Source organism: Panthera pardus, unplaced genomic scaffold (assembly GCF_024362965.1).
Source record: "Panthera pardus isolate Hobbes unplaced genomic scaffold, ASM2436296v1 HiC_scaffold_10, whole genome shotgun sequence".
In the NCBI taxonomy this organism is placed as follows: Eukaryota; Metazoa; Chordata; class Mammalia; order Carnivora; family Felidae; genus Panthera; species Panthera pardus.
The window spans coordinates 58,164,581-58,191,438 of record NW_026526655.1 but is presented as its reverse complement, the minus strand read 5'-3'; the positions used below and the strand labels follow the sequence as shown (position 1 = coordinate 58,191,438).

Here is a 26,858-nt window from a genome sequence, read left to right as displayed (position 1 = left end):
TTCCTGGGCCAGCCATGTACAGGAGGATCCTCTCTCGTGATGCTGGGCAGTGGCAGCCGCAGCTCCCAGTCGGCCAGCGAGCACCAAAGGCAAACAACCGATAAGCTTCCGGCCATTCTGTTTTCCGCTTTCAGTACAGTACTCAGTAACGTACATGAGATACTCAGTGCTTTCTTACAAAATAGGTTGTGTGTTAAAGATTTCCACCCAACTGTAAGCTAATGTAAGTGTTCCGAGCACTTTTAAAGTAGGTGAGGCAAAGCTATGACGTTAAGTAGGGTAGGTGAATTAAATGCATTTTCAACTTACAATGGGTTTATTGGGAACAAAATCCTATTTAAGTGGAGGAATATCTGGATAAGAAATACCTGCAAATGAAACTATCACTCTCGGAGCACCTGGGTGGCTCAGTTGGTTAAGCGTTCAACTTCGGCTCAGGTCATGATCTCATGGTTTGTGAGTTTGAGCCCTGCATCAGGCTCTGTGCTGACAGCTCAGAGCCTGGAGCCTGCTTTGGATTCTGTTTCTCCCTCTCTCCCCACCCCTCCCCCGTTCGCTGCCTGTCTCTCAAAACTAAACATTAAAAAAAATTTTTTTTAATCAATAAAACATTAAAAATGTTTTTAAAAATATCACTCTTGTAATGAGTTTATAATCACGTAAATTTGGCAGGAAAAACCTCAAAGATATTTTCCAACTAAACCACTAAAAACTGCCATAAAAGTCAGTTTAAGAATCATTGTGAAACGTAAAATTTGGCCAAACTCTGTGCTTTGCGTATAGTTGAATCCACATTTGGCAAAAGGAGGAAACCAAATTAGAGCAAGGTGCCATCATCAAATGACATCCTTCAATGTGCTCAAAGATCTATTTAAGCAGCTGGTTGAAGAAGCTAACCTGGTTCTTCAACTTCACGTTGGATAAGAATTTTAATAATCCGGTATTTGTTCATCTTCTTATAATAATATCTACACGGATATGTCATTTTGTGAAGTGCTTGATGACAGAGCACGAATTTTGAGACCTACTAAAAAATTCATGGGCATATATCCAGAAATTGGGCTAAAAAGAAGACAGGCTAAATTATGGAAAGGTAGTGAGCAGCAGGGCCATTGAGCACCCCAGAAACCACTTTATCATTCACAGAACCATCATCTTTAGTCACTGAGTATTCCTTTAACAAATATTTTTGAGACAATAAAGAATGTTAACTTACGAATAAGTGACTTTCAGTTTTCCATACAACAAAGCAGTTTACCTTCTCAGCAGATAACGCAAGTATTGAAACTCTTAACTGAAGCACAAAAACACTACCCAAGGTACTCAGCATCCTTCCTGATGGCCGCCTGAACACATCTCACAAAACAATAACAATTCATCCCATTTGAACAGATGTATATGAATCTGAACACTCTAATTCAATGCAGTTTTCCAAAAGTGACAATTCATCAGCATTTTGTCCATTAACTAAGGAAAGCAACAGTAAATACTTTTTTTCCAACAGGGAAGAACATTATATTAAAAATAGACAATTATGGAGAATATCAAAATTCCCTAATGTTTTTAAATGTTTATTTCGAGAGAGAGAGAATGCACACGCACCCCTACAATCAGGAGAGGAGCAGAGAGAGAGGAAGAAAGAATCTCAAGCAGGTTCCATGCTGTCAGCGCAGAATCTGATACAGGGCTCCATCCCATGAACCGTGAGATCATGAGCTGAGCCAAGATCAAGAGTTGGAAGCTTAACCGACTGAGCCACCCAGGCGCCCCCCAATTCTCCCAACTTTTAAGATAACATTTAGTTCAAAGAAATATCATGCTTATAGTTACATCACTTTATGACACAGAAATGTCCCTCAGCAATCGCTAACTCCATGCATTCATTCTCCTCTACCTCTGGTGGCAAGTGTGAAAACAAATGTAAGGGTATGTTGCTTGCTATAAGTTACTTTTCCCATAGGCAACAGCACATCCCTTCACCTGGTACCAATCTCTTTCAGTAGTTTAAAATAGTTATATACCAAGAAATTCTATGTTCATTTGTCATTAAAAAATTTTAAAACACAATGTTCTTTTACATGTACATATCCCCTCCCATGATATTCACAAGTATTTTACTTGGTTGAACTGCATTCCACTAAAGACTCCAGTATAAAAAAAAGCATTTCAACATCACCAAAAAGAGAAAAAAAAGCTGTCTAAAGAAATGGGCAAAGCTAGTCTCTACTATTAGATGTTAGGATTGTGACAAACTTTGGGGAGACATGCTAGGATAGCCGGGAAGGAATTCTAAGGGGGTCTGTCTATGAGGCTGGTAACGTTCATTTCTTGACCAGAGTACAAGTTACATAGGTGTGTTCATTTTGTAATAAAGCATCAAGCTTCTGACTTCTGTATTTTACTTGTTTACTTATTTGTGCATCTTATTTAAATATGCTCATGTATCATGTATTTTTAATGTATCATACACTTTAAAAATGTATCATGTAACATACACTTTAAAAATGAAGAAAAAAAAATCCCTGAGGAATAAATAAATATGGCTCCTTACAGTTCCATTGTTCTTAGTATAAACATCAGTAGTTCTACTGACCGAGTCTGAGGAGGGTGCCGTAATTACCTCGAATAGTGCTCGTCACAGGCCAAAAAATCTCAGGGAGGCTCCACACGTAAATTTAGCATTCCACAGTTACAGAATAGAAGAAGAAATAAGAAAAATGTATCTAAGCCTAGAATCAAGCTTCCAAACTCCCGCATTCAGAAAAAACAAGTCAATCAGTCAACTAACTTTAAAGGCAAATCCTTGCCTTGACTATTACATACATACCTACAATTTCAAAACATGGGATGAAAAAGAACACGAACACATTTCTGTTTAAGCTATTTAATTTTCCCTTGTTTTCAAATGTGTACTATGAACCTAAAGACAGAAGGAAAGAATTCTAGTCCTTTTTTTTTTCCATTTTCAGAAATATTTTAGAATTTAATTCTAGAAAAACAAAGTAACTGTTGTTTAAAAAAACCAACAGGCCTAAAATGGAGTCACATGTGCTAAGTCCACGTGACCAAACCCAGACTTAACACCTAAACTAACTGCCGTTTCAACCTTCCCCAAGAATGAAAACTTAACCCATCAGTCTGGAATTTTCCTAGTCAGCACTGGTTAGATAAACCATCTGATAGCCCCTATGTCCCCAGCCCCGCCTCCCAAAAAGGTGACCCTGCCGGAAATAATCCTTTTTTTTAACCCATCTGTGACTTCCTGGCCCTACCCCTTTCTGCCTTTAAAAACCTTTCCTCTTCTGCAGCCCTCTGGAGCCTTTGTATTTGCTAAATGGTATGCTGCCTGATTCATGAATCTTTGAATAAAGCCAATTAGATCTTCAGATTTACTCAGTTGAATTTTGTGTTTTTAACACTGGAAACAGGCACATTTGAAAGTGCAATCTTCATTTTATCAATGGAAAATCAAAGCACTTTAAAAATAAAATCTTAGGATCTCAGTATTCAAAGATGCCAGTGGATGAATCAGCACTGTGTGCTATGTGTACATCCGCTCCATCTGCTCCCCTATTCCATTTCTCTGACCGATGTTTCTCAAGAAGTTCCTTAGCTCAGAAACTAAGTTAGCTTAAATTCAATGTTTACATAAATTCAGCGAAAATTATTGACTTTAAAGAGACTGTGTTTTATAAGCCCATGCAAAGCACATCTTGCGCAAAACAGTATGATGTAAATGATGGCAACATGAAACTCGACACTAAACCCTTGATACAGAAAAGGGCAAGCTAACAAAGGAATGGGTTCACTGTGCAGCCTACCCACAGAACATATTTATTATGCAAGCTTAGCAGCCAGCACATACAATAATTGTTTTAAAAAAGAACCCTTTAGTGATTCTTTCTTCACATATAATAGATTCCTTCTTCCCAAACCCTCACAAGAATGGTGAAAGAAATGACTACTTTCACAACCATCTAGAGTATTTGGTTTAAGCCTTAATTTAATTTTTCAAGTCTGACTTCCTTTTCAACAGAAAGTTCCTTTTATTGTTCTTATTCCATAATATGCCTTTGATTCTATTGCTTGACCACTTGTCTGATGAGGCTGAGAAAAATCAGACCAATGGAATGCTACAGACCTAAACCTAACTTGCTCTAAATTCTACTGGATATACTTTCCTGTCTTAGTCTTTTATGAATATAGCTCTTTTCGTTGAAACTATGATCAGGATTTCAGGAAACAATTAAAAAAATATAAAACTTCCTTCGGCAAAAATAAATAAAACTTCCCTTAGCAACCTCAACACAACTTCAGTATAATTCCCTTCCCTGACAACGATGTTAATGTGACCAGTAAACATGTAAAACAGTGCTAATTAAATGCTAAATATACAGGGGTAAAAAGGAGCCTAATGCAAACCGTGTTAGGATGGATTCCTGTTACCCTTCATTACTGTTCCACTTATTAAATTTCATTCTTAATTAGAAATTAGAAATTATATTCCAAGTGTAGCTTCCTGATTTTAAACTGACAACAGAACAATTATTTTAGAACAATTACTAATGGCCAGGTCCTCATAAATGCCAATATTTTAAATGTTTAGAAACCATGCATGTAAACTACCTCTCATAAGTCATATATATTCTTTAAAATAAGTGTTTAAAGGCAAATGGAATGGAGGCAGCTCTTTGTATTACTCAGACGCTAGCATTTTCAAAATAACCTTAAAATCTTCAACAAATACTCTTAATTCCTGTAATAGAAATGAACACTTTTCAAAATGTTCAATTGAAACTCATCAATTTTAAGGAGTCAAGCCTTCTGGAAACCTAAACTTTGAGAATAAATTATTTACATGTTCCTTCTTATTTTGTTGCTGAATTTCCTTCCTTATGCTAAGGAAAAACTGAGGAAGCAGGTTGGGAAGCGCCATCTTGTGGGCTTCTTAGGAAATATTTTCACTCTAATCATCAGTACAGTTCTAGAAGCAAATTATTGTAATTATTCAATACAATATTTTTAACATTCAAAATGTTACTTGAATTTAAATCAAAGTATTCCATAATGGTTAATTTTCCAGGGTCCAAATACCAACAACTATAATAAAGTGGCATTTGTAGATTTGGGATAAGATCTTCTTTCTAAAGCACTTGATGATGATATATTTATAGCCAAACCATCACATTTTATCTTTACAACATCCTCAGGAGTTAAGGCTGGAGAGAGAGATATGTTACACAATAATGAAGCTTGAGAATCTGCATACCAAAGGAATTAAAAAAGCATCTAGGCAGTGGAGAACTTCTGAGTCTTATAATTTTGTAGTGTGGCAAAGTCATACAACAGTGCCTCACAAAATAGAAGCCTTTTGTTGTTTATAAAAACTAAATCGAGAAAGTTATCAAGAATTCTAAAATTTAGTGGAACTAATAAATCCACTGTGTGTGTGTGTGTGCGTGCATGCACGTGTGCGTGTGTATTTGTGTCTTATGTCCTGTAAGTAAGTTTACAAGTTGTGTTAGGAATTAAGGTACATAGTATATGAAGATGAAAAAACACAGAAACAAAAAAATGAAAGAATAGGAAAGAAAATGCCCCCAAAGTCACGTTTATATGATTCTCTTTAGACTTTAGAAATAGTGTGATTCTCTCAGTTTACATATTAAGGAAGACATTAATTAATATTCTAAATTTACAAGTGGCCTGGAGTTGCCTTGCCACCAGCCCAAGGATATGTGTTCTTTGCCCCACACAGTGCTTTTTCTAAAGGCCCAAATTAAACACCAACATTTAAAATCAGGAACTTCCTCAGCATTCCCTATTGTCTGTTACCCATCTGCCCACTAAAGGCATCTGAGCTGTGGGCCCTGGCTTACATTTTTGTCTTTCTAACTTAACTTTTCCTTCAGGGTTCTTTTTCCTGGCACTTTTTGGTGGGGGAGTGCGTAATGACATTCAAGCTCGGGCTATGTCTGCTTGAGGGTTCTTCCCCAATTTTCTACGCGGAAGGGGCTTCGTCTCAGTCCTGCTAATGGCTCCTGAAGCAGCAATGCCTGGAGGTTTACAGAATATTCATCTGTTTTAAACTACGTTCCGTTCCGAGATGCAAAAGTTTGAGAGAGCTTTCTGCTTCACAAAGGGAAACCCAAGCCTACTGCTGGTGTGAAGGACTGTGGAGATTTGTGTTATGGTTTGACATTTTCTTTGTGGGAGGGGAAAGAAGTCCAATTACTTAGGGGAAAGAGGGGAGAACATCACTTCAGTAGAGGCTAGGCTGATTTAAGATTTGATAGCATCTTAATTTCTATAGCCTCCCACATCTGTTTTAATAAAATTAGCCCAGAACACATCATTTTGCTAATGTTGCTAATTATTTTTTCCATCAGCTTTTGATTAAGTGAAAATCATTTCCAAAAATTGTTTCTAAATTTTCAAATGCCTCTGTTTTCCTAAGGGCAATTACTATACTTCAAAAACAAGATAAAAGGAAAAAGTTTTGATTAGGAGAGTGAAATCAGAAGGCACCTTGAGCTGAATGAGGTCTCACCCCAAAGGAGTTACATCCTGAGACCCGTGTGCAGTCACTGCTCCCTCCCTCCAGTACCTGAGAGAGAGAAAGTGAGAGAGAGAGAGAGAGAGAGAGAGAGAGAGAGAGGAGAAGACGAAGGAGGAGAAGGAGGAGGAGGAGGAGGAGTGGGGGTGGGAGGCGGATTGAGGGACACTAAAAGAGAGCAAGAGCTCCTCTGTCTGGAGACACCAAGAACAGCAAGGGAGGGGGCAGCACGACAAAGAGGCTCCCGTCTCTCCAGAAAACTGCAGAGCCATCTGTCTGAAAAATTCAGGATGACAGGCCTCTTAAGTATTCTGCAAGTCTCCCTTCTGTATAGTAATGTCTGTTTCCTTTTTTTAATTACTGTATTAATCCTTCTTGTTCCTTTTTTCTTATTTTAAAATAACTTATCTTTTTAATTTCAACTAAGAGAGTGAACAGACAAGTTGAAAATCCTTTCTCATTCAAGGAAAATAACTGAAAGTGTTCAGTCAACTTCTAAATATTATGATGGATTAAAAAAAAACATGAATTGTGCTTTTGTGCCTCTTATGTGTAACTATATATTTTGCACACATATATAATGAACATCTTTAAAACATTCAAACCTGAGAATATCAACAAATGCCATCCGAAGACTTAAACAGGCACTATCACCCAAAACAACTTATAGTAGTAGATATAGAAAGCAATCTCATCAAAAATTTTTTCACAGTTAAATAAAATACTATTAGCAATCTGTGAAATGTCCCATAAACCAATGATTTCATCTTTTGGGGGGGGGGGGTCAGCACATTCTGAAAAAAAATCACTAACATGAGCTTTTTGGTCCACTGCTTTGTGCCTTCTATTCAGCAACTTTAAAGACACGTAATGAGCCATTTTTTTTTAATTTCTCAAATTATTTATTTTGAGAGAGACAGAAACAGCATGAGTCGGGGAGGGGCGCAGAGAGAGGCAGACAAGAGAATCCCAAGCAGGCTCCGCACTGTCAGTTCAGAGCCCAACACGGGGGCTTGACTCCATGAAACTGTGAGATCGTGACCAGAGCTGAAACCAAGAGTAGGGCACTTAACCAACTGAGCCAACCAGGCGCCCCAATGAGTCATTTTTTTAATGGAAGACTAATATACAAAAGTCCTGTGAACTTGGCTAACCCACCAAGGTCTAAAAGGGAGGCTCAAACAAGCAAAGGCATTCCTTCACACTTCCTTGCTAATAGCCTGAAAAGGTCTAAAAGAACAGAGAACAGATAGCAAACCAGAAGTACCCATCATTCCCCCTACATTTAGTGCTGTCTGTCCAGAAGATGGTTTCTGTCTCCAGTTAAATACTGGACACCCAGCAACATTAAAAGGGCCAAAAAATGAACCTGGATTCACAAGCCCTGTGTTTGCAGAGCCTGTTTAGTGTTCCTTGTCCTTTTGCAAAGTTGGAAGAAAGATGACGAGGCTTTTTTTTTTTTACACACTATAAAGCAGTATAAAGCCAACCAGAATTTCACCAGAAACTTTTCAAGAATTATTTATTTTTTTTTCCATTTTTTTAACTTTTTTTTTTAATTTTATTTATTTATTTATTTATTTATTTATTTATTTATTTTATGGGTAAATATTTGTGATTTTATTTTTTTTTTTTAATATATGAAATTTATTGTCAAATTGGTTTCCATACAACACCCAGTGCTCATCCCAAAAGGTGCCCTCCTCAATACCCATCACCCACCCTCCCCTCCCTCCCACCCCCCATCAACCCTCAGTTTGTTCTCAGTTTTTAAGGGTCTCTTATGCTTTGGCTCTCTCCCACTCTAACCTCTTTTTTCCTTCCTCTCCCCCATGGGTTTCTGTTAAGTTTCTCAGGATCCACATAAGAGTGAAACCATATGGTATCTGTCTTTCTCTGTATGGCTTATTTCACTTAGCATCACACTCTCCAATTCCATCCACGTTGCTACAAAAGGCCATATTTCATTCTTTCTCATTGCCACATAGTATTCCATTGTGTATATAAACCACAATTTCTTTATCCATTCATCAGTTGATGGACATTTAGGCTCTTTCCATAATTTGGCTATTGTTGAGAGTGCTGCTATAAACATTGGGGTACAAGTGTCACCAGAAACTTTTCAAAAAAGTTAAGCCAACAAAAGAGACCAATCTCTAAGTAAATTGTATGTCTGCCCTTGACATGCAACAATACTGCAGGAATATATATATTTCATCCTTTAAAGACTCAAGATAATTAGACAATGAAAACAATATGAGAGATTATGAGATATGTTTACTACTGCTAACTTGATTAACACATTATAAAGTTGTAGGAAAAATTAATGAGTGCTCTATGTTTCTACTCTGGAAATTGCTAAACTACAGAAGCACTGGGACTCCTAGCTTGCTCAGTCAGTGGAGCGTGCAACTCCTGATCTCTGGGTTGTAATCTGGAGCCCCACACTGAGTGTAGAGATTACTTACAAATAAAATCTTTTAAAAAAATAAACTACAGAAGTATCATGGTTTAAGAACTATTTTATTCACTTAATTATTTTTTGAGCACCTACGACAAGCAAAGCACTGTGCTAAGCACTGTGAGTACAAAATAAGAGAATGAATCTTACCTTCAGACACCATCAGCCTAGAAAATTATAAGGATAAATAACTACTGTGAGAGGAACACACTGGCCAATGTCACAGGAGATGTGCACATAAAATGGTAACGAATTCAGAAGACAAGGGATTCCTTTTGAACGGGTGCAGGCGGCGGGGGTATGGACTGAATGAAGTACTGGAAAGAAGGGCAGAGTAAGAGCAGGAAATACAGAGCAGGGGACAGATATGGAAGAACTGGCAGGAGCTGGCAGTTGACTGGGTGCAGAGGCAAGGGGAGGGAGGCTGCTTGAAGAAGGAAAGTTAAGGATCTGGCGCTGGGACCGTGTGCTGTCTGGAGTCCGAAGGAAATCCTGACAGAGATTTAGAAGGGGGACCAGGGCGGGGCTGGTGTCAGAGACTCGGGAATCACCCACGGAGTGTGCAGTATTGAAGCCGACATACTCCCAAGGGAGAAAGGGAGGCCTGGTCTTGAAAAGCAGACATTTTGGGCAGCAAACAGAGGAGACTGAAGAACAGTGAAAGGGAAGAGAAGGAGTAGCGGGAGAACACAATGCCCTGAGAGACAAGAGAAAGAAGATTCCAGAAAGAGGCAGTCAAAAATAGCAAAGAGTGCAGAACGATCAAATATGAGGACTGAGGGGAAGCCACTGATTACTGGCTACTAAGTGATAAGGCACTTCCGGCCCAACAGAAGCCGAATATGAGGTGGTGGCTGTGACAGGAAGCTCCCCTTGACCAAACCTGAGTCAGGCTCTGCCAGGCCCTCTTCTTGACTAGCGTCAGCCTTGTCCCCAGGTCTTACTAGGCCTGCAACAACATTTGAGAATGAATTCTCCTATGTCAGTTTGGAAAGAACCCTCCCACCTTTGACATCTGATCGAATTCCTCACCCTCACCCTTGATATCTGATCACCCTGACCTGCCCTCATCAAGAATCCTGTTAGGTCAGGTTAGCAAGAGTTCCCCCTACCTTGTCTCCTCTTAGTACTTTTCATCCCCTGACATACCCTGCAACCTGCTCCTTGGCTATAAATCCTCTCTCGTTCCCATATTCGGAGTTAAGTTCTCATATTCCCTCTTTCCTACTGTGTTCCTACCATAATAGTCTTGATTAAGTCTTCCTCATTTGTTTGGTTTTTTTGAGAGGGGTAGGAAGGGCAGAGAGAGAGGGACAGAATCTCTGTCAGGCTCCGCCACCCAGCATGGATCCCGACATGGGGATCAATCTCACAACTGTGAGATGACGACCTGAGACGAAATCAAGAGTCAGATCCTTAATCGACTGCACCCAGGCACCCCAAACAGGTGTCAGAATTTTTTTTTCTTCAGTCTTGCCCTTTTCCCTAGGGCTGGATGACATTCCCAAACACCTAAGTACAATCAAACACTGTCTAGGAAGAGATGGTGTAGACAGGGTTAATGAGTAAACAGCCACCCAAGAAGAGGAGGTGGGACATACAGAATGCTCTTTCAATAAACTTCTGCCAAGAAATGGAACACTAGTAACTCAGGCTGGTACCTAACAGGGTTCCAAAGCTGAGGAAAGGCTTTCTCACCCTGACCAGGAAAGCATGGCTCTAATGTAAGGGGAACGAGCCAGGGGAGAGGAGGAAACTAATGAGACAAGACGGAGAAAAACAAATTCCCATGCTGATTATTTTCAGTCCTCTCGCATTTTATATATATACATACATATATATATTTGTAAATCACCTCATTTCTTTCTGGAACAATGAGAGGTATTAATAAATAACAAATGAAATTTTCTTTTATGCATTCAGAAATATGAATGTTTAAATCTGTAGCACATTTAAATCTGTAGCTCATGTAGGACACAGATTTACTATTATGGGAGAAAGACTATATTGTTTTTATTTTCAGACCTCTAAAAGGTTGTTAGCCATTTTCATACTGAATTCCTATTCAATTTGATTATGTTCCCTTCCGTGAGGGTAAAACGTGAACAAACCAAGCTAATTTATGTGCAATTCCTTTGTACCACTGAAATGAAAAGGAACAATAGTTTAATGAAGTGGAATCTGTTATCTAATTATGCCAAATAATTTAGAAACATCTGCTGATGGTTAGTAATACTATAGTTAAACCTCAAAGAATCTGCTCCCAGGGAGATTTCCATTTTATTCAAGCCCTTGTAAGCTTCCAGTTGGGAAATCCATATTAGACTATGGAACCAAGAGATGACATAATAGCACCTTTACTGTATTAAAAAAATTAACAAATGAACAAAAAAATAAAGAGAGGGTGTGCATCATATTGATTTGGGCCCTGAACTTAATTCCCAAATTTAAGAAACACAGTAGCCTACTGTAATATCCAACATTCATTCGAGTATTTATTGAGTAGCTGGGATGCATCAGACACTGTGGCGGCTGTTGAGGATACAAAGAAGAAAGCTACAACTTTCCCATTATGGAACTTCATCTAAAAGGAAAGACAAGAGAATATGTCTACCAACCACTATGTCACCACATAATAAGTGGTAGGACAGAGATGTGCACAGGGTACAATGGATGCAGAAAAGGTGTAACTAACTCACAGCAGCAGACTACTTAGAAGAGAAGCCTATTCAAACTGAGTTTTGCAAGATGTGTAGAGATATGTGAGTGCAAAGAAGGGCCTGGTAAATGACTGTGCCAAAGGCACACCGAGTATAATCCTTTCTGGAAACTTCAAGAAGTTCAAGATGGCTGAAGCACATCCTCTTACAGAGGAGACAGTAAGAGATGAGACCAGACAGGTAAGCCAGGGTCCTATCCTAACAGCCCAATATGCAAACTAGGGAATTTGGGCTTAATCTTAACGGTGATGGGGACCCACTGCAGAAGTAGGGAAGTAAATTGTTAGACTAACCAAATCCTTTTAATTTGTTTAATGTTTACTTATTTTCGAGAGAGTGAGAGCGCGCAGGCACATGAGCAAGGGAGGGGCAAAGAGAGGGGGAGACAGAGGCATCCAAGCTGACAGCGCAGAGCCCAATATGGGGCTCGAACTCATGAACTGTGAGATCATGACCTGAGCTGAAGTCAGACACTTGACCAGCGAAAGCCACCCAGGCGCCCCTAGACTAACCAAATTCTAAGAGACAGGTTTAAATTTCCAATTCTGGACTCTAACACAAGAATAACCCAAAATAATAAAGTTAGAAAAAAAGATAAATGAAAGCAAACGTTTAAACTGATTCAAGGTTGCTCACAGGATAAGTATAGAGAGTGACGGCCCGCTAGGAATTCTTCATTCGTTCATTTATTCACTCAGTAAACCTGGACTGAGTACCTATGACATAGCAGACATTGAGCTTACAATCCCTGATATGTTTTAAGTGCTAAAAGGGCAGGGGCTAGATCTGACTATAGTCTGGATTACTCCCCGAAGCAGCAGCACTGGTCAGTGTACTTTTCACAGTTTCAGAGTACAATAGGAAGTATCAAGCGTCCAGCACTATTACAAGTCCATCTGGTTGTTCAACGTATATCCCCGAACTGGGTCTCCACCAGAGCATCCTCAAAGTACAAAATGGCACATTTAGCAACACCCATAAACGGAAATATTGTAGAGCCACTTTCTCAAGTGGATCTTTCTCTTGTGGATCTTTGTTAACATCAACAATAACAGTGATACTGACATCAGCTACTGTCTATCTTCACCACCGTGTGAAGAACCTCACACACACGATCTCATTTATTTCTGCACAAACGGAAGGAGGGAATTACTCGCCTATTTATATATAAGGAAAATGAGACCAGAACGTACAGCTGACACTGTATTAACCACAACTCTTTTACACCCAAATCTGAGCACTTTCCTCTACTCCACGCACTACGGAAGTACCCATCTCACAAGAGTAAAACCTGATCTTTATCACGGCTTGTAAGGCCCTGCATAATCTGAGAGCCCAACGCTCCTCCACTCCCCAGGGACAGCTCTGTCTCATCTCCCACTGCTTTCCCTTAGCTTACTCCGCTCCAGCCACATTGCCCTTCGTTCTGTTCCTCAAAATCGTCAAGCGAGCACACCCCTGCCTCAAAGCCTGTTTCACGAGGTGATGCCCCCACTTCACATGACTCATCCCCTTGCGGTCCTCGAATCTCTGCTCAAAATCCACCTTGGTCGTGAGGCTTTCCCGGACATGTTGCTGGACAGCCAGCCCCATCTCCTCACTCGGCTCTGTACTTCTCCACAGCACTAGGCACCGGGCACACCATCCATTTTTTTATTGTCCGTCCGCCTCCACTGCGAGCCAAAGCTTCCTGAGACTAGGAACTGAATACATACCTGGCACATTTAGGCCCTCAATTCACTGAACAGATGAGTAAACAAATCACAAAATAAGAAAACACATCCCAAGCCTCAGAGCTACCCTCAGAAAAATTCTGAAATAGTACAGCTCTTGTTCCTACTCCCTTCTCTCACTCTACGGTCCTATCCTTTCTTGCCCCTAATCCCAAATGCCCTAGGCTTTTACACTGTTCTGTTTATTACACTCCCCCCTTCTTAGTCATGCCTCACCCTCTACATAAAGGCCACCACTTTCTTTTCTCTGACAGCACAGCTCCCTCAGTCAAAATGCTTGCCCTGAGTACTTTAAGATCTTTAGTTCATAAATTAAAATCATTCTTTCATGCTATATGAAGACACGTATCTATATCCAGCATGTTCTTCCTCATAATTAACAGGCTAAGAATCCATGCTTTAACTGAAGTCAAATGGTGTAAAATTCATTCATCAAGGAAGGACTGCAGAGGAAACATTTCAGTCAGGCAGATATTTACATACCCCTTAAATGAACGCCTACACCACTTACCCACTGTCTGTCCTACCTAGCACAAGCTACTTCAAATCCTGAAATCACTTCTCACGAAGTCATTTCACGGCATTAAGGAGCTAAAAAATGATAACAAAGTTCTATATAAAAGGTGAAGATAGAGGGGCACCTGGCTGGCTCAGTCGGTAGAACATACAACTCTTAATCTCAGGGTCGTGAGTTCAAGCCTCACATCGGGCATGGAATCTGCCTACATACATACTCACGTACATACGTAAATACATATATACATACATAGATCTATTTAAAAGAAAGAATATACCGTAAGGGCTGAAGACAAGTGCTAATGGCACAAATGGGAAATTAGATGTGATTAGCAGTTTAAAGAAGAGGAACGGTTGCTCAGTTTTTGAAATGTTTGTGGTCATGAAAATCTATTCGTGCAGGGAGATGTTTCTTGGACTACATCTTCTCTTCTACTTGTTTTACACCATGAAATATACACGGTCCAAAGAAATTCAAAGGTAAAAATCAGAGTGGAGAGGATAACCTTTAGTGTGGCCAGAGGAAACACAAAGAGGTGGCCCCCTGCCAGGGCAGCCAGCCACACAGGGGCCTGACTGACCTTCCCTTCTCCCACAGATCCCCCAACTGCTGGCATCCTTTCCAAGAAGTGCTTACTTTTCTAAATTTAAAACAACTATTCAAAACAGGCACGGGCATTTTTAAGCTATCAATTTTTGATTTTGTTTTTTGATTCTTGGAGAATGAAAGAAAAAAAAACTGTCTAAAAACATGAACACTTCTAAAACATTCCTGGATATAAAACCATTATTTTAAAAATAGTAATTTCTGTTTTTTAGTTTAAATAAACCTTTCTTCTATTCAATCTGGCCTCCTTACTCCAGGTAATTTTTAAATTAATAACAGCTTCACTGAGATAGAATTCACATACCATAAAATTCACCCTTTAACATACACAAGGCAGTGGTTTTTAGTATATTCACAAAGCATTCATTATGGTTTTTAGAAATAAGGAGCCAAATTAAGAAAGTATATTTATAACTCTATTTTATTAGACAGGTTTTTTTTTAATTCTATATGACTTTTCAGTGTAAAACACAGTCACACCATTGTTTCTTAATTTCTCCCTATTTTGTTTTTTTAAGGATAGTAAGACTATATTAATAAATAAAAATCAAAGCTTTTAAGAATCATTTTCTATGTAAGAATGATTTATGGCTGGTAATTCGGTCATAAGGCCAGGCTCAGGGACCTGTCTTGAGTTGGGTTTGCAAAGAAAGTTCAGTGACTTCATTTATATATGGTGGACAAAAAATGAAGTTTTTTAAAGGTGCTGTTACTGATATTTTATATAAGACTGAGAAAACATCAAATATCTCTATCAAAGGATATTATTACTAGAGGGACTTGGACAAAAGCTACACAAAACCCAGCCTGGGGTTTCCCTAATAAAGATTTCCCTAAACCTTTTTTATGGCTGCTCTCAAGATGATAGTAAATTAAGTTTACTTAATTCTTAGGGTGAACCCAATCCAATGAAAAATGTGTAACTTCTTTTACTAACATCATTCCTTCAGAACTATTATTATTTTTTTTTAATTTTTTTAACGTTTATTTATTTTTGAGACAGAGAGAGATAGAGTATGAACAGGGGAGGGGCAGAGAGAGAGGGAGACACAGAATGTGAAGCAGGCTCCAGGCTCTGAGCTGTCAGCACAGAGCCCGACGCGGGGCTCGAACTCACAGATCGTGAGATCATGACCTGAGCCGAAGTCAGACGCTTAACCAACTGAGCCACCCAGGCGCCCCCTTCAGAACTATTATTATATGCCACACAAAGCATGACCAAACAGTATTTTTCTGCCTATTTCTCTTATGATTGCTTTAGATTAGTCTAAAACATGTATTCTCATTGAAGGTAACCTCTGTTTTCAAGGGAGAAAAAATTAGCTTTGGGGGATCAAAAACCTTACTCTTTGTGCGTAAGGCAGATATACATACACTGTGTAAAGAAACCGTGTACCTCTGCTTTTAAAGTTTCACGAAGAAAACAATTAAGAAAAAAATGCCTAAAACTTCTTGTGAAGGGTGATGTTTTTTTAAAAAGTGGACAAATACTGATCTAAAAGAAACTGCAACTCTTCTTGACAAATACGTCAAAGTTTTACAATTATACATATCACTCTATCTTCAAAGATCAGGCTGCTTATAGGACTGTTACTTGCAGGGACAAATGTCACTCAAAAGACAGCATCACCAACAATCCTTTCACATTGTACACAGATGGTAACTATCAGAGTTACAGCAACTATAATTCTTTTATCTCTCTTGCACTATACCAAGTCACCACACATCAAGAGAAAAATTTTAAAGGTGAAATATTAAGTTTTTGATACCAGCAAGAGAACATGCACAAGCATTTAAATAAGGATGGTGATTTTTCTTTAGAGAGAGAGAGTGAGCATGAGCAGGGAGAGTGGCAGAGGGAGAGGGAGAAGAGGAAGGAGAATCAGAGTGGGAGTGAGAGAGTGAGAGAAAGAGAATCTTAAGCAGTCTCCACGGTCAGCACGGAGCCCGAGAGGGGTCTCGATCTCATGACCATGAGATCATGACCTGATCTCACCACTGCTGCTTAGGTAACTCCCTCTCATATTCTTTGATGAGCAATGTCCGAAAAATAAAAATGTTTAGCATAGAGTGTATTCAAGTGGAGATGCCTACAAAATTGGCTTTTGGTCAAATAAATCATACTGAAGATGCAGAGTGGATTTGTCTTTTTAAAAACCAATTTTAACGTCAGGGCAGTCACAGAAAATCAAAATTTTCCTAACCGCATCACAAAGAATACACCATTACCATTTAACTGCTCAAAGGATCTCTACAAAGAGGCCCAAAGGCAGGTGTGCCCGGCAGCATAATAAAAAGGTTTCTATGACAGTATAAAAGTCTGTGGAAAGGTCAGAAATTACAGTGAAATCCTAAGTATTAGGAGTGATCTACGGCAGTGATGACAGTGACAGGTAATGAAAGAAGAAAGAAAAAAAAAAAGGGGAGGGGAGCAATGCCAAAGCTAATTCTACACAGGGAAGAGAGTTATTCAGGGTTTAGCCAGCCCAGCTGGACTGTCACTGAGTTCCTAGCATTTGAGCTGTAAACCACAGCCCCGTTTAGCTATAAATGACAGACATTCCCGCCAAAGGATAACCTGGCAGGATGCTTTTTCACCCAGCTCTGTCAAATAGGGTTTTACTGGTGTGGCCAGTCAGGGAGTTCTGTGAGGTAGACCAGCTAGAAAGTCCTAAATTAGATGATCTGAGAATTTCCTCTTGGCCCAGCAATAATTGGAGAACATGTGCTTCCCAGTCAGGGAAGTTCTAACGAATCCTACTGGAGATAAGTAGTCCGGAGCTTACACTACAGTTCTGGAACGTAAGCTCTAATGAGACAGGGTCATGTCTCTTGAACGTGCTATAGAGGTATGTTGGACAAATGAGCAAGGTGAGTGAGCAAAGCATGAATTATATTTGGATTATTTTTAGGATTTGAGGATTTAAAACTTATTTGTATTGATGCTGATGATTGAGAGGTCTAGTCATCTACAAGGGGAGAAAAATGCTAACAAATTCCTGAACTCCCAAAAATGCACATTTTCAACTCCCAAATGAGCCACAAAATCAGGAAGGATTGGGGTCTGGTTCTTTTGTCACAGATAAAACAGAAATTTGCACAAAAATATCCTTTCAAACAGCAAAGGTGATTAATAGTGACTATAAGAGATACGACAGTTTTTACACTTCAGCTTAATTTGACAGGTATTCTGAGTTGCTACAACATACTATATGCTAAACGTATATAAATGGAAAACTGTATTGGGTCATTTTAGTGGCTCTCATTTTTTAAAATGAAGCTAACTAATGTCCCATAAAAAGAATATTCTTTACAATGATTAAAAAAAAACCTGAATGGAAATGTAAAACATAAAGCAAAACAGAAAAAAAAAACTAGACTCTATTGCTGGCTGCTAAGCACTGAACTGTGTCTTCCAATAAATTCCTACGTTGAAGCCGTAACCCCCGAGGTGACAGTATTTGTGGAAACGAGGCCTCTGGGGAGTTATTACGTTAGATGATGCCACGAGGATGCAGTTCTCCAGAGGAGTTCAGTGCCCGCAGAAAAGACCAGAGACCTTTCCTACAGACATGCTGGTCTTAGAATTCCCAGCCTCTAAAACTTCAGGAAATAAATGTCTGGGGTGTAAGCCACACAGTTTATGACATTTCTCTCCAGGAGCCCAAGCTGACATAAGACACTCACCTTACCAACTAACACACCCAAGATGCACAAGATGGGATCCTGGCAGTGGTTAGGGCTTTCGTAGAAACCTACTGAGCTCTGACTTTGATGACTGTTTAGTTACGTTCGTCCAGTTTCTTGTTCCTATCTTCTCCTCACTATTGTCTCACAGAACTTTAATACCTCATTGCTCCTCTGCTATAAGTTGGTTATTAAGAGTAAATACAAAGGGACAGGAGGTACTTCTGACTAAACTAGCTAAAAAGTAGGACAGGTGACTCTTGAACAATAGATATGAACTGTATGGGTTCAATTATATAAGGATTTTTCTCAATAAAACTAGTACCGTACTTATAAATGTATTTTCTCTTCCTTGTGACTTTCTTAATAACGTTTGCTTACTTTATTGTAAGAGTATAGTGTATATAATACACATAACATAGAAAATACATGTTAATCAACTGCTTCTGTTATCAGTAAGGCTTCTGTTCAACAACAGACTATTAGTAGTTGCATTTTGGGGGAATGAAAGGTTAACACGTGGATCTTGGACTATGTGGGGAATCAGCACCCCTAATGTTGTTGTTCAAGGGTCATGTTGTTCAAGGGTCAACTGTAACTTCCGAAATAAAATCCATTTTGGGGCACCTGGGTGGCTCAATTGGTTAAGTGTCCAGCTTTGGCTCAGGTCATGATCTCGAGGTTTGTGGGTTTGAGACGCGTGTCAGCTCCATGCTGACAGCTCAAAGCCTGGAGCCAGTTTCAGATTCTGTGTCTCCCTCTCTCTCTGCCCCTCCCTGGCTTGCACTCTCTCTCTCTCTCTCTCAAAAATAAATAAACATTAAAAAAATTTTTTTAGGGGCGCCTGGGTGGTTCAGTCAGTTGGGCCTCTGACATCGGCTCAGGTCACGATCTTGCACTCTGTGGGTTCGAGCCCTGCATCAGGCTCTGTGCTGACAGCTCGGAGCCTGGAGCCTGCTTTGGATTCTGTGTCTCCTTCTCTCTCTGCCTCTCCGCCTCTCATGCTCTCTCTCGCTCTCTCTCTCACCCAAAAATAAATGAACATTAAAAATTAAAAAAAAAAAAATTTTTTTTAATAAAAATGCATTTCTTCTAACTGTTGGGGACTGCTCTTTATACCAAGGCTATTTTGAATTGGGCAAATTTGAGAAAATCTCGTATTTATCTTTAATACAATAGCTCTCAAACTTGAGACCGGCAGAAAAGGGAATCCCTTTTTTTTTAACATTTATTTTTGACAGAGAAAGAGAGAGAGAGAGAGAGAGAGAGAGAGAGAGAGAGAGAGAGAGAGCATGAGCGGGGGAGGGGCAGAGAGAGAGGGAGACACAGAATCCAAAGCAGGCTCCAGGCTCTGAGATGTCAGCACAGAGCCCGACGCAGGGCTCGAACCCACCAGCCCACCAGCCATGAGATCATGACCTGAGCCAAAGTCGGATGCTCAACCAACTGAGTCACCCAGGTGCCCCGCAGGGGAATCCTTTTAAAATCCCCTTCTAGAAATGCAGATTCTGTGGCTCTGTGGCCAAAGGAATCTACATTTTTAACAGAGAGGAGATGACTGAGGAGTGGTGTGCAATGAACCTTTGAGAACATCTACCGCTCTATCATTACAGGAAAACAGCCTCCGCACACAGGTGTACTTTGCTTTGTAACAGGAAAATATTCTTAAAAACTGTCACCAAATTAGATTTTGTAAATTAAGTTCTATTTTTGCACAAGTTGACTTTAAAATTTTAAAGACACTTTATTGATTCTGAGGGGTGAGAATGGTTTATCCGCTTCTAGAACTCAAATCCGTGCCCTTCTTTTCCTCATCTCTACTTCAGTAAAGATTTAATAACTTAGGAAGCCTTTTAAAAGAACCTTATCACTCACTGTGCTTATCCCCAATTTATCAGTTTTATTCACTGAGAATGTCAAGCATTCAAAAAGTGGTTGATTTGTAAACCTTACCTTTGAAAACCATGAAAATGCAGACTCTCTCTTTAGGAAGGAAAATGAATTTAGTAAAAAAAAAAAACAAAACACAGTTTAAGGGGATATTTACTTCTGGAAATATTACTGCTATGTATTAGCTACAACAGTGTAAGAGAAATGCTTCTTCGACAGAAAATACCAATTATGACTTAAGCCTTCCACCATTTTTAAATTTTGTACAAAAAAAGTCCATACTTAAGAAAAAATGCTTCTTCTAAACGATGCAGATTAGACGCAAGGTATTGGAAAACAATAGTGAGATTTTTCCTTCAGAAAAAGAAGAAACATTTTTTAAAGCATCTAAAGAGAACTAACACCAAATAAGAAAAGTCATTTCTAGTACTGTGGGTATTTTGGCAAAGTAAACATAGTGTAGACTGGCAAACTGTGTTCTGGGCTCAGTTTTGCCCCAAAAAAGGGCCATGTGACCTTGGAAAATAATCTCCCTGCATCTAATTTAATTTATAAAATAAGATGATTAAATAAATGTAACTTTCTGATTCCAGCAGATTAGTTCAGTCTATCTACAGGAAAAAGCATTTGTGGTATATTATGCCTACAATGTGCTTGATCAAATGACGCAATTAAAACGTAACTGGAAACTTGATATTATGAGTAACTTACTAAGACCATCCTTGTAGCTATCAGCTTCATAGTAATATATATCAGTACATATCATACTACTTTGAATATCTACATTTTCACATATTGAGTTTTCTTAAAGGGAGGTACATGTGTACCATAGACTGTTTCTGTAATAGGAAACAATGTATCTTTTCAGCCCTTCTTCCCAGCCCATTGTCATTACACACTCCAGGGTAAAAAACAAAAATCAAAAACAAAATAAAAACAACAAAAAACCTTGAAATCTTAACCACTGAAACAATAGTGTTGCAGTAATTACATCATAGAAATAACATCTTTCCTAAAATACTCAAAGTTATTCTCCCGAGATCACTTATCTTCCAGAAACCAACTTTCTTCTGTCTGCTCCTGCATTTGTTAGAACAAACATTTTCCATTTTAATAACTATTCAGTTCATCACTTATTCTTCTTTCCAATGAAATATGCCGACTCCAAAAATCACCCCCCAAATCCAATAAGACTCAATACGTGCATTTGGCAATTCCGGGGAGGTTGGGATGCACAGACATCTTGTTCAAAATAAATAAACTTTGCAGGATCTTTATTTACTGACTTGATAAACGTAGGTTTGGAAACAACCAGCTAACTTCTCTCCCAAGTTGGCATCTTAAAGAATCCTCCGTTGACAAAACACCCAGGACCTCAGAGACTCCCAGCCCAGAATTGGCCAGGGGAGCACACGCCCATCGGCCCTGCCTGGAGAGGAAACAATGGGAGAGGCGCGAGGGAGCAAGCCCGGCGCCCCAGGCTCCCCAACTCCGCCGCCCCGGCCCGCGCCCGACTCCGCGCGCGGCATCCCCTCCCCGGGCGCCCCGGGCCCCCGCCCCCCCATCCCGGGCGCGGCCCACCTGCAGGGGCGCGGTCCGAGGGCTGCACTTACCAAACAGGGTCAGGGCCATTGTAAAGGCGCTCGCCAAGTGCTCGCCGCCGCCCGCCAGTCCACGCGCTCCGCCCAGGCCGGCCGGAGATCACCGCATCGGCCCGAAGCGCTCACACCTCGGAGGGAGCGGGGAGTCGGAGGGGCGTGGTGGGGCGCGGGCGCGCGGGGAGGCTGCAGGCCGGGGCGCTGGGGGCCGCTGCAAGAAAAAGTTATTTACGCGTTATTGTCAGGCGCACCCGCACAGGGGCAGACCCGCTAGCCCCAGGCGAGCCGGCACTTGTCGCTGCCATCTGTGCACTGCGCGGAGCGCGCGCGCGGACGGCGATACCTGCGAGGCGGGAGGCTCGGCCGCGGCGCAATGGCAGGCGGAGAGGCGGCGCCGCAGTGGCGGCGGCGGCGGCGGCGGCGGGGAGACGAGCAGCCTCGCGGGGCCCCCGGCGGGGCGCGCTCAATCCGCATCCCGCGGCCTCGCAGACGCCATCTTGCGATAGCGTCTCCCACCGGATCTGCCCCTGCGCCTCCTCGTGTCTGCCCCTCGGGCGGCCGAACCCGCTGCGTTCCCATGGCAACGGGCGCGCGCGGGGGCCGGGGGCGCGCGCCCCTCCTGGCCCGGGCCCGGAGGAGCCGCCCCGGGTCGCGCGGGAGGCGGCCTCCCGGAGCCCGGCGGGGGCGGGGGCGTTTTAGGCGAAATCCCAGGCATTTTTCTTGAATGGGATTTGCGGAGGCGCGGAGGGGAGAAACCCTGAGCTGTTACTCGAAAGAGGAAGAGTGGCAGGAGGATGCTCCCTGAATACACGTCCCCAGCCAGGGTCATCCGGGGATCGGGTTCGTTTGAGGATAAATCTCCCGCCCGGCGCCCTCGGGGTTAACGGAGAGTCTGGAGCCCGTGACCTGAAGCTATAGGATTCGGGAAGGGAGCCTGGAGTCCAGTGGAGACCCTGGCTGTTGCCTTCCTTTCCCCTTGGATTTAGAGCCACTGGGGCAACTGCTCAGGTTGTCGTAACTGAGGAAACAGGGGTCGTTTAAAAAGCATCTGGAATTGCCTAAAATAATGTTACAAGGCCAATGCTTAAACCTAATTTTCTTCCTTTTACTTTACACCTCTTTGATATTGCCTCGGGAAAAATCAACATTTGTCACCGATTGGCACCTCTTCTTTACCACAAAAGAGTGTTCCCCTGAGCTTTTTGCATTTATCTGATAATCACTGGCAACATCTTTCTGTGATGTTCTCTGCTCGCCTCTGTCTTTGCCTTAATTAACAAAAAGCCGTGTAACGCCTTGAGATTATCAGCCAGAAGATGTTCTTGAAAAGCTCGGTAGTGGTGTTTTGGTGCCGTTTTCATTTAATGTATTCAAAAATTCAGCGTTCTCTAGTTGCTATGTTTGTTCCCTGTGTAGAAAAATGCCTCTCCTTTCCTTGTTTCTGTTACGGATCTGATACTGTTTCAGTATCTAATCATGTAGATTTTCTCTTTGGCTCTCATTTCTTGCTACGTGCATCTTTCCTCTTTCGGTTCCTCAGATTCCCTAATGTCATTTTCTGCTTCTCTCAAATCTCAACTAATTCTTTTAAGAACATTATATAAATACCTTCTATTTAATGTATCTTGAGGATCAAAGCTTTACAAAAATGAAAATTGCTACTACAAATAGAACCACAGTTAATTCATCATCATTTCACAGCAGATTCTAGCATCAGGAGAAAAAGAAAAGCCGGTTGAGGAGGAGCCAAGCCTTTGTTTCATGTCAGTTAACTCAAGAAAAAAGAAATAGTAAAATAATTCAACATGAAGAGGCAAATGTGTAAGATGCTGTATGCTTGAAATTTTCTGAGGTAGTAAAATCGTTCTCCTCTAGCCACGAATATCAAAATAAATCTTGAAATCCCCACAATTTTAAATCTTTAATGAAAAGGACTTGATTTTGAGCAGCCTTCCTGCTCATGAAAAATTACAAACGCAGCTCATGAAGATAAATGAGCTACTCAAGAAGGCTTTGTGGGACAGATTTTATAACCATGTAAAGATTGCTGATCTGCTCTGCAATCAGATAAATCAGAAACTAAAGACACCATTTGCTGCCTCAACCAGTGATCTTCAACCTTCTGGGGGACTTAATTTCCCTTTAAGGCTCTGATGAAAATACATCCCTCTTCCTGGAAAATGCTTATGTATGCACACAGACTCACCAAAATTGTTTCACACAATTTCAGGGGGATTGTGGCCTATTCGGGGACTCTAGGTTAACCCCCAGATACCCTTTGTAATCTCAGAAAGTTATACTTTGTAACTAAAATGTTTTACTTCTCACATAGAAGCATGGAATTTTAAACAGAAAGATACCCAACTCCCCTGGTTTAGAGAGAGGGCAACTTGAGGGCCCAGTGGTCAAAAGATTTTCCCAAGTGTGTATATACCTTTTAGGGGCAGAACTAATAGGAAAATATGAGGCATCTGGTGTTCTCCCTGACCACCTCCCCCACTCTCCATCCCCCACCAATTTAGACGGTACATGGTTTGAATTTAAAAAGAAAAATCTGTTTAGTATTAGAAGCAGAGTGGCAAGGGGGTATTTTGTCCTCATTTTGATTGTTGGGTCTCTTACAGTTTGGGAAGTTGAATTTTGTCTCAAAGGGCCTTTATTCACATGCTTTTCAACTCAGAACTATGTGTCCAATCAGGTTGAGAGGAAAAGTGCTTTTCTCTTCTATTTGTTAAACTCTCTTAGGGAGGTACCAGAGCATCAGTGTTCTCTGGTAAGTCCCTCTGTCCCCTGGGGGTTTATCCTGGGGGGGATGCATCCCAGGGAAATTAGCAATCCTGTGTTCAGACTCACACTCCCAATATACAGCCAAGCTTGAGCTGCTGGATCAGCTTTGCACCCACAAGTTGTGGCTGAACACAGCTGAATCTTAGTGATAGACTGAGCTCAGGCTCAGGTGGGGACATTGTACCCTCCCCTTCCTCTATCTATACAAGTCTGGGCCCATATCCAAAACACACACACACCCACACCCACACCCACACCCTCCCAAGAGAGGTTTTTAGGATACTATTTGAAAGAATACAGCTAAATGTCACTAATGTTTCTAGTTTTTCACAAGTGATTCCTTTTGATTGACTTCCTAATAACAAAATGTTTCCTATATTTGATCAAAGTGCCAGGTCTTGAAAAATAATATTAATTTTTATAATATTGTATTATCTAATGAGGAATGGAGTGTTGCTTTTCTCACCTTTTGGTGAGAAATAAAGCAATAGCCTTTTGGCCACAGATTCAATGTAAGGAAGGGCGTTAACCCCTTGGGGGTGATTATTATGGGTGGTACCTTGGATTGTTTATTTAAAAGGGTGAAGAATGAGATGACTTTTAAAACATTTATGTTTTCATTGAAAGATTTAATTTTGTGCTGAACACATAAGCACCTAGAATGGCCAGATTTGTTTGCTGTTACTTAGTTGTTAGATTTTCAAACAAATGTTTTATTCTTTCTGGTTCTTCCTCATTTGTAAAATGAAGGGCTGGGGCTACATTATCTCTAATGTCCTTTTTAGTTAGCTGTCATCCTGTGATATTTTAAAATATTTAAATTAACTGGATTATGGATAAAACAGAAGGTATTTTTATTTGAATATTCAGTATGTCACTTATTTATGCATTCAATACATTTAAAGTCCTGATATATCTGGTAAGTCTGAGTCATATGTTACATTTTCATAAAGACCTAGTACAGTAAAGAAGTCATATTTTATTAAAATATCAATACTGTGATGTCATCCTCAGTATGGTACTCCAATATTGTATTTATTGTGCACAGAGCAAACCCCTTTTCAGGTTTAATAGGATTAAAATTAAAAGTACGCACTGAACAATCCAGGCCAAATTTACTAAAACAGTTTCTCGTTTTTTTTTAATATTTATTTTTGAGAGAGAGAGTGCAAGCAGGGGAAGGGCAGGGGGGTGGGGCAGGAGATCTCAAGCAGGCTCCGCACTGACAGCAGTGAGCCCATGCCGGGCTCAAACTCACAAACCATCAGTTCATGACCTGAGCCAAAGCTGGATGCTCAACTGACTGAGCCACCCAGGCGCCCCAAAGAGTTTCTCATTTTTATGTAGATTTTGTGGATTAGACAGAGTTTAGGAAACGGTCTAAAATTTTTTTCTACATTTTAAACTAATGACATATTGCAAGTGTTTGGGGTTTTCTTTTTGTTGCTCATTTAGCTTTGTTCCCGCTGGAAAACATTGATTTGTTCCTTAGTTTTGAATGAAGCAGAAATTAATGAGGCGGTTTCTGCCTCGCGATAACAAGTTGAAATTATAGCACTTTATCATGTCAACACAGCTTTAAACACTAGGAATACCAGTGCTGTTAGCACTGTTCCCAAAATAGTGCAGAAGTTTGCTGTTGAAGAAAAACTTACATAGCATATTTCTGCTAATGTGATAGAAACATTTTTTATGCCTCAGTTATACTAATTAGGGTTTAAATTATTTATTTAAAATAATCGCCATGTGTGACATTCTCTCCATCCAGTATTTATGTTGCCAGTTAGAGTATTTATTTCCACAGTGAATTTGTTTAGAGTGGGTTGGGTCTGCTTTTAATGTTTTCCTAGTAATGTTTTCCTTAAGGTTTTTAATGTTTTAGTAATGTTTCCCCTAATCCAGATGGGTCCCCTGCTTTTATATTTCTGAAGATAAATTAATCTTTATCTTTCTGAATTAATATCATACCTGCTATTTACATGGAATTTCGTGACTTATAAATGACACTTTCATACGGCAAAGGCATATTCATACAAGTAATGGAAGCAGTATTTGCTTTGAGTGCAAAAATTTAGACAGATTTAGACTGTTGATGAAAAAAAGGTATGCAGGCTTATTTGCATAAACTGTAAATTTGGCCGTTAAGCTTAAATAATTCAAATTAATGTTTTGGAGAGTTAGTTGTGTTTTACTGACCACCAGAGGGTGCCTGAATTATATCCATAGGAGCAATCTTGGATCTTAGAAATGAAGTAAAATTTGAAAAATACATAAGAATCCTTAAGAATTGAAAACTTTCTCAG

At 40.3% G+C, this 26,858-nt stretch overlaps 1 protein-coding gene across 1 annotated transcript in view; it reads right to left on the bottom strand.

The window, feature by feature from the left end:
* The window catches only part of CHN1 (chimerin 1), a 202,340-nt gene extending 180,097 nt beyond the window's left edge, over window positions 1–22,243 (bottom strand). Inside the window, exons 1-2 of the mRNA XM_019460115.2 lie at window positions 22,112–22,243; window positions 21,784–21,979 (exon numbers count right to left, since the gene is read on the bottom strand). Of these exons, the coding sequence (XP_019315660.1) occupies window positions 21,784–21,802 (19 nt within the window). The 5' untranslated portion in view covers window positions 21,803–21,979; window positions 22,112–22,243. The remainder of the gene's footprint in view (window positions 1–21,783; window positions 21,980–22,111) is intronic.
* Window positions 22,244–26,858: the final 4,615 nt, after the last annotated feature.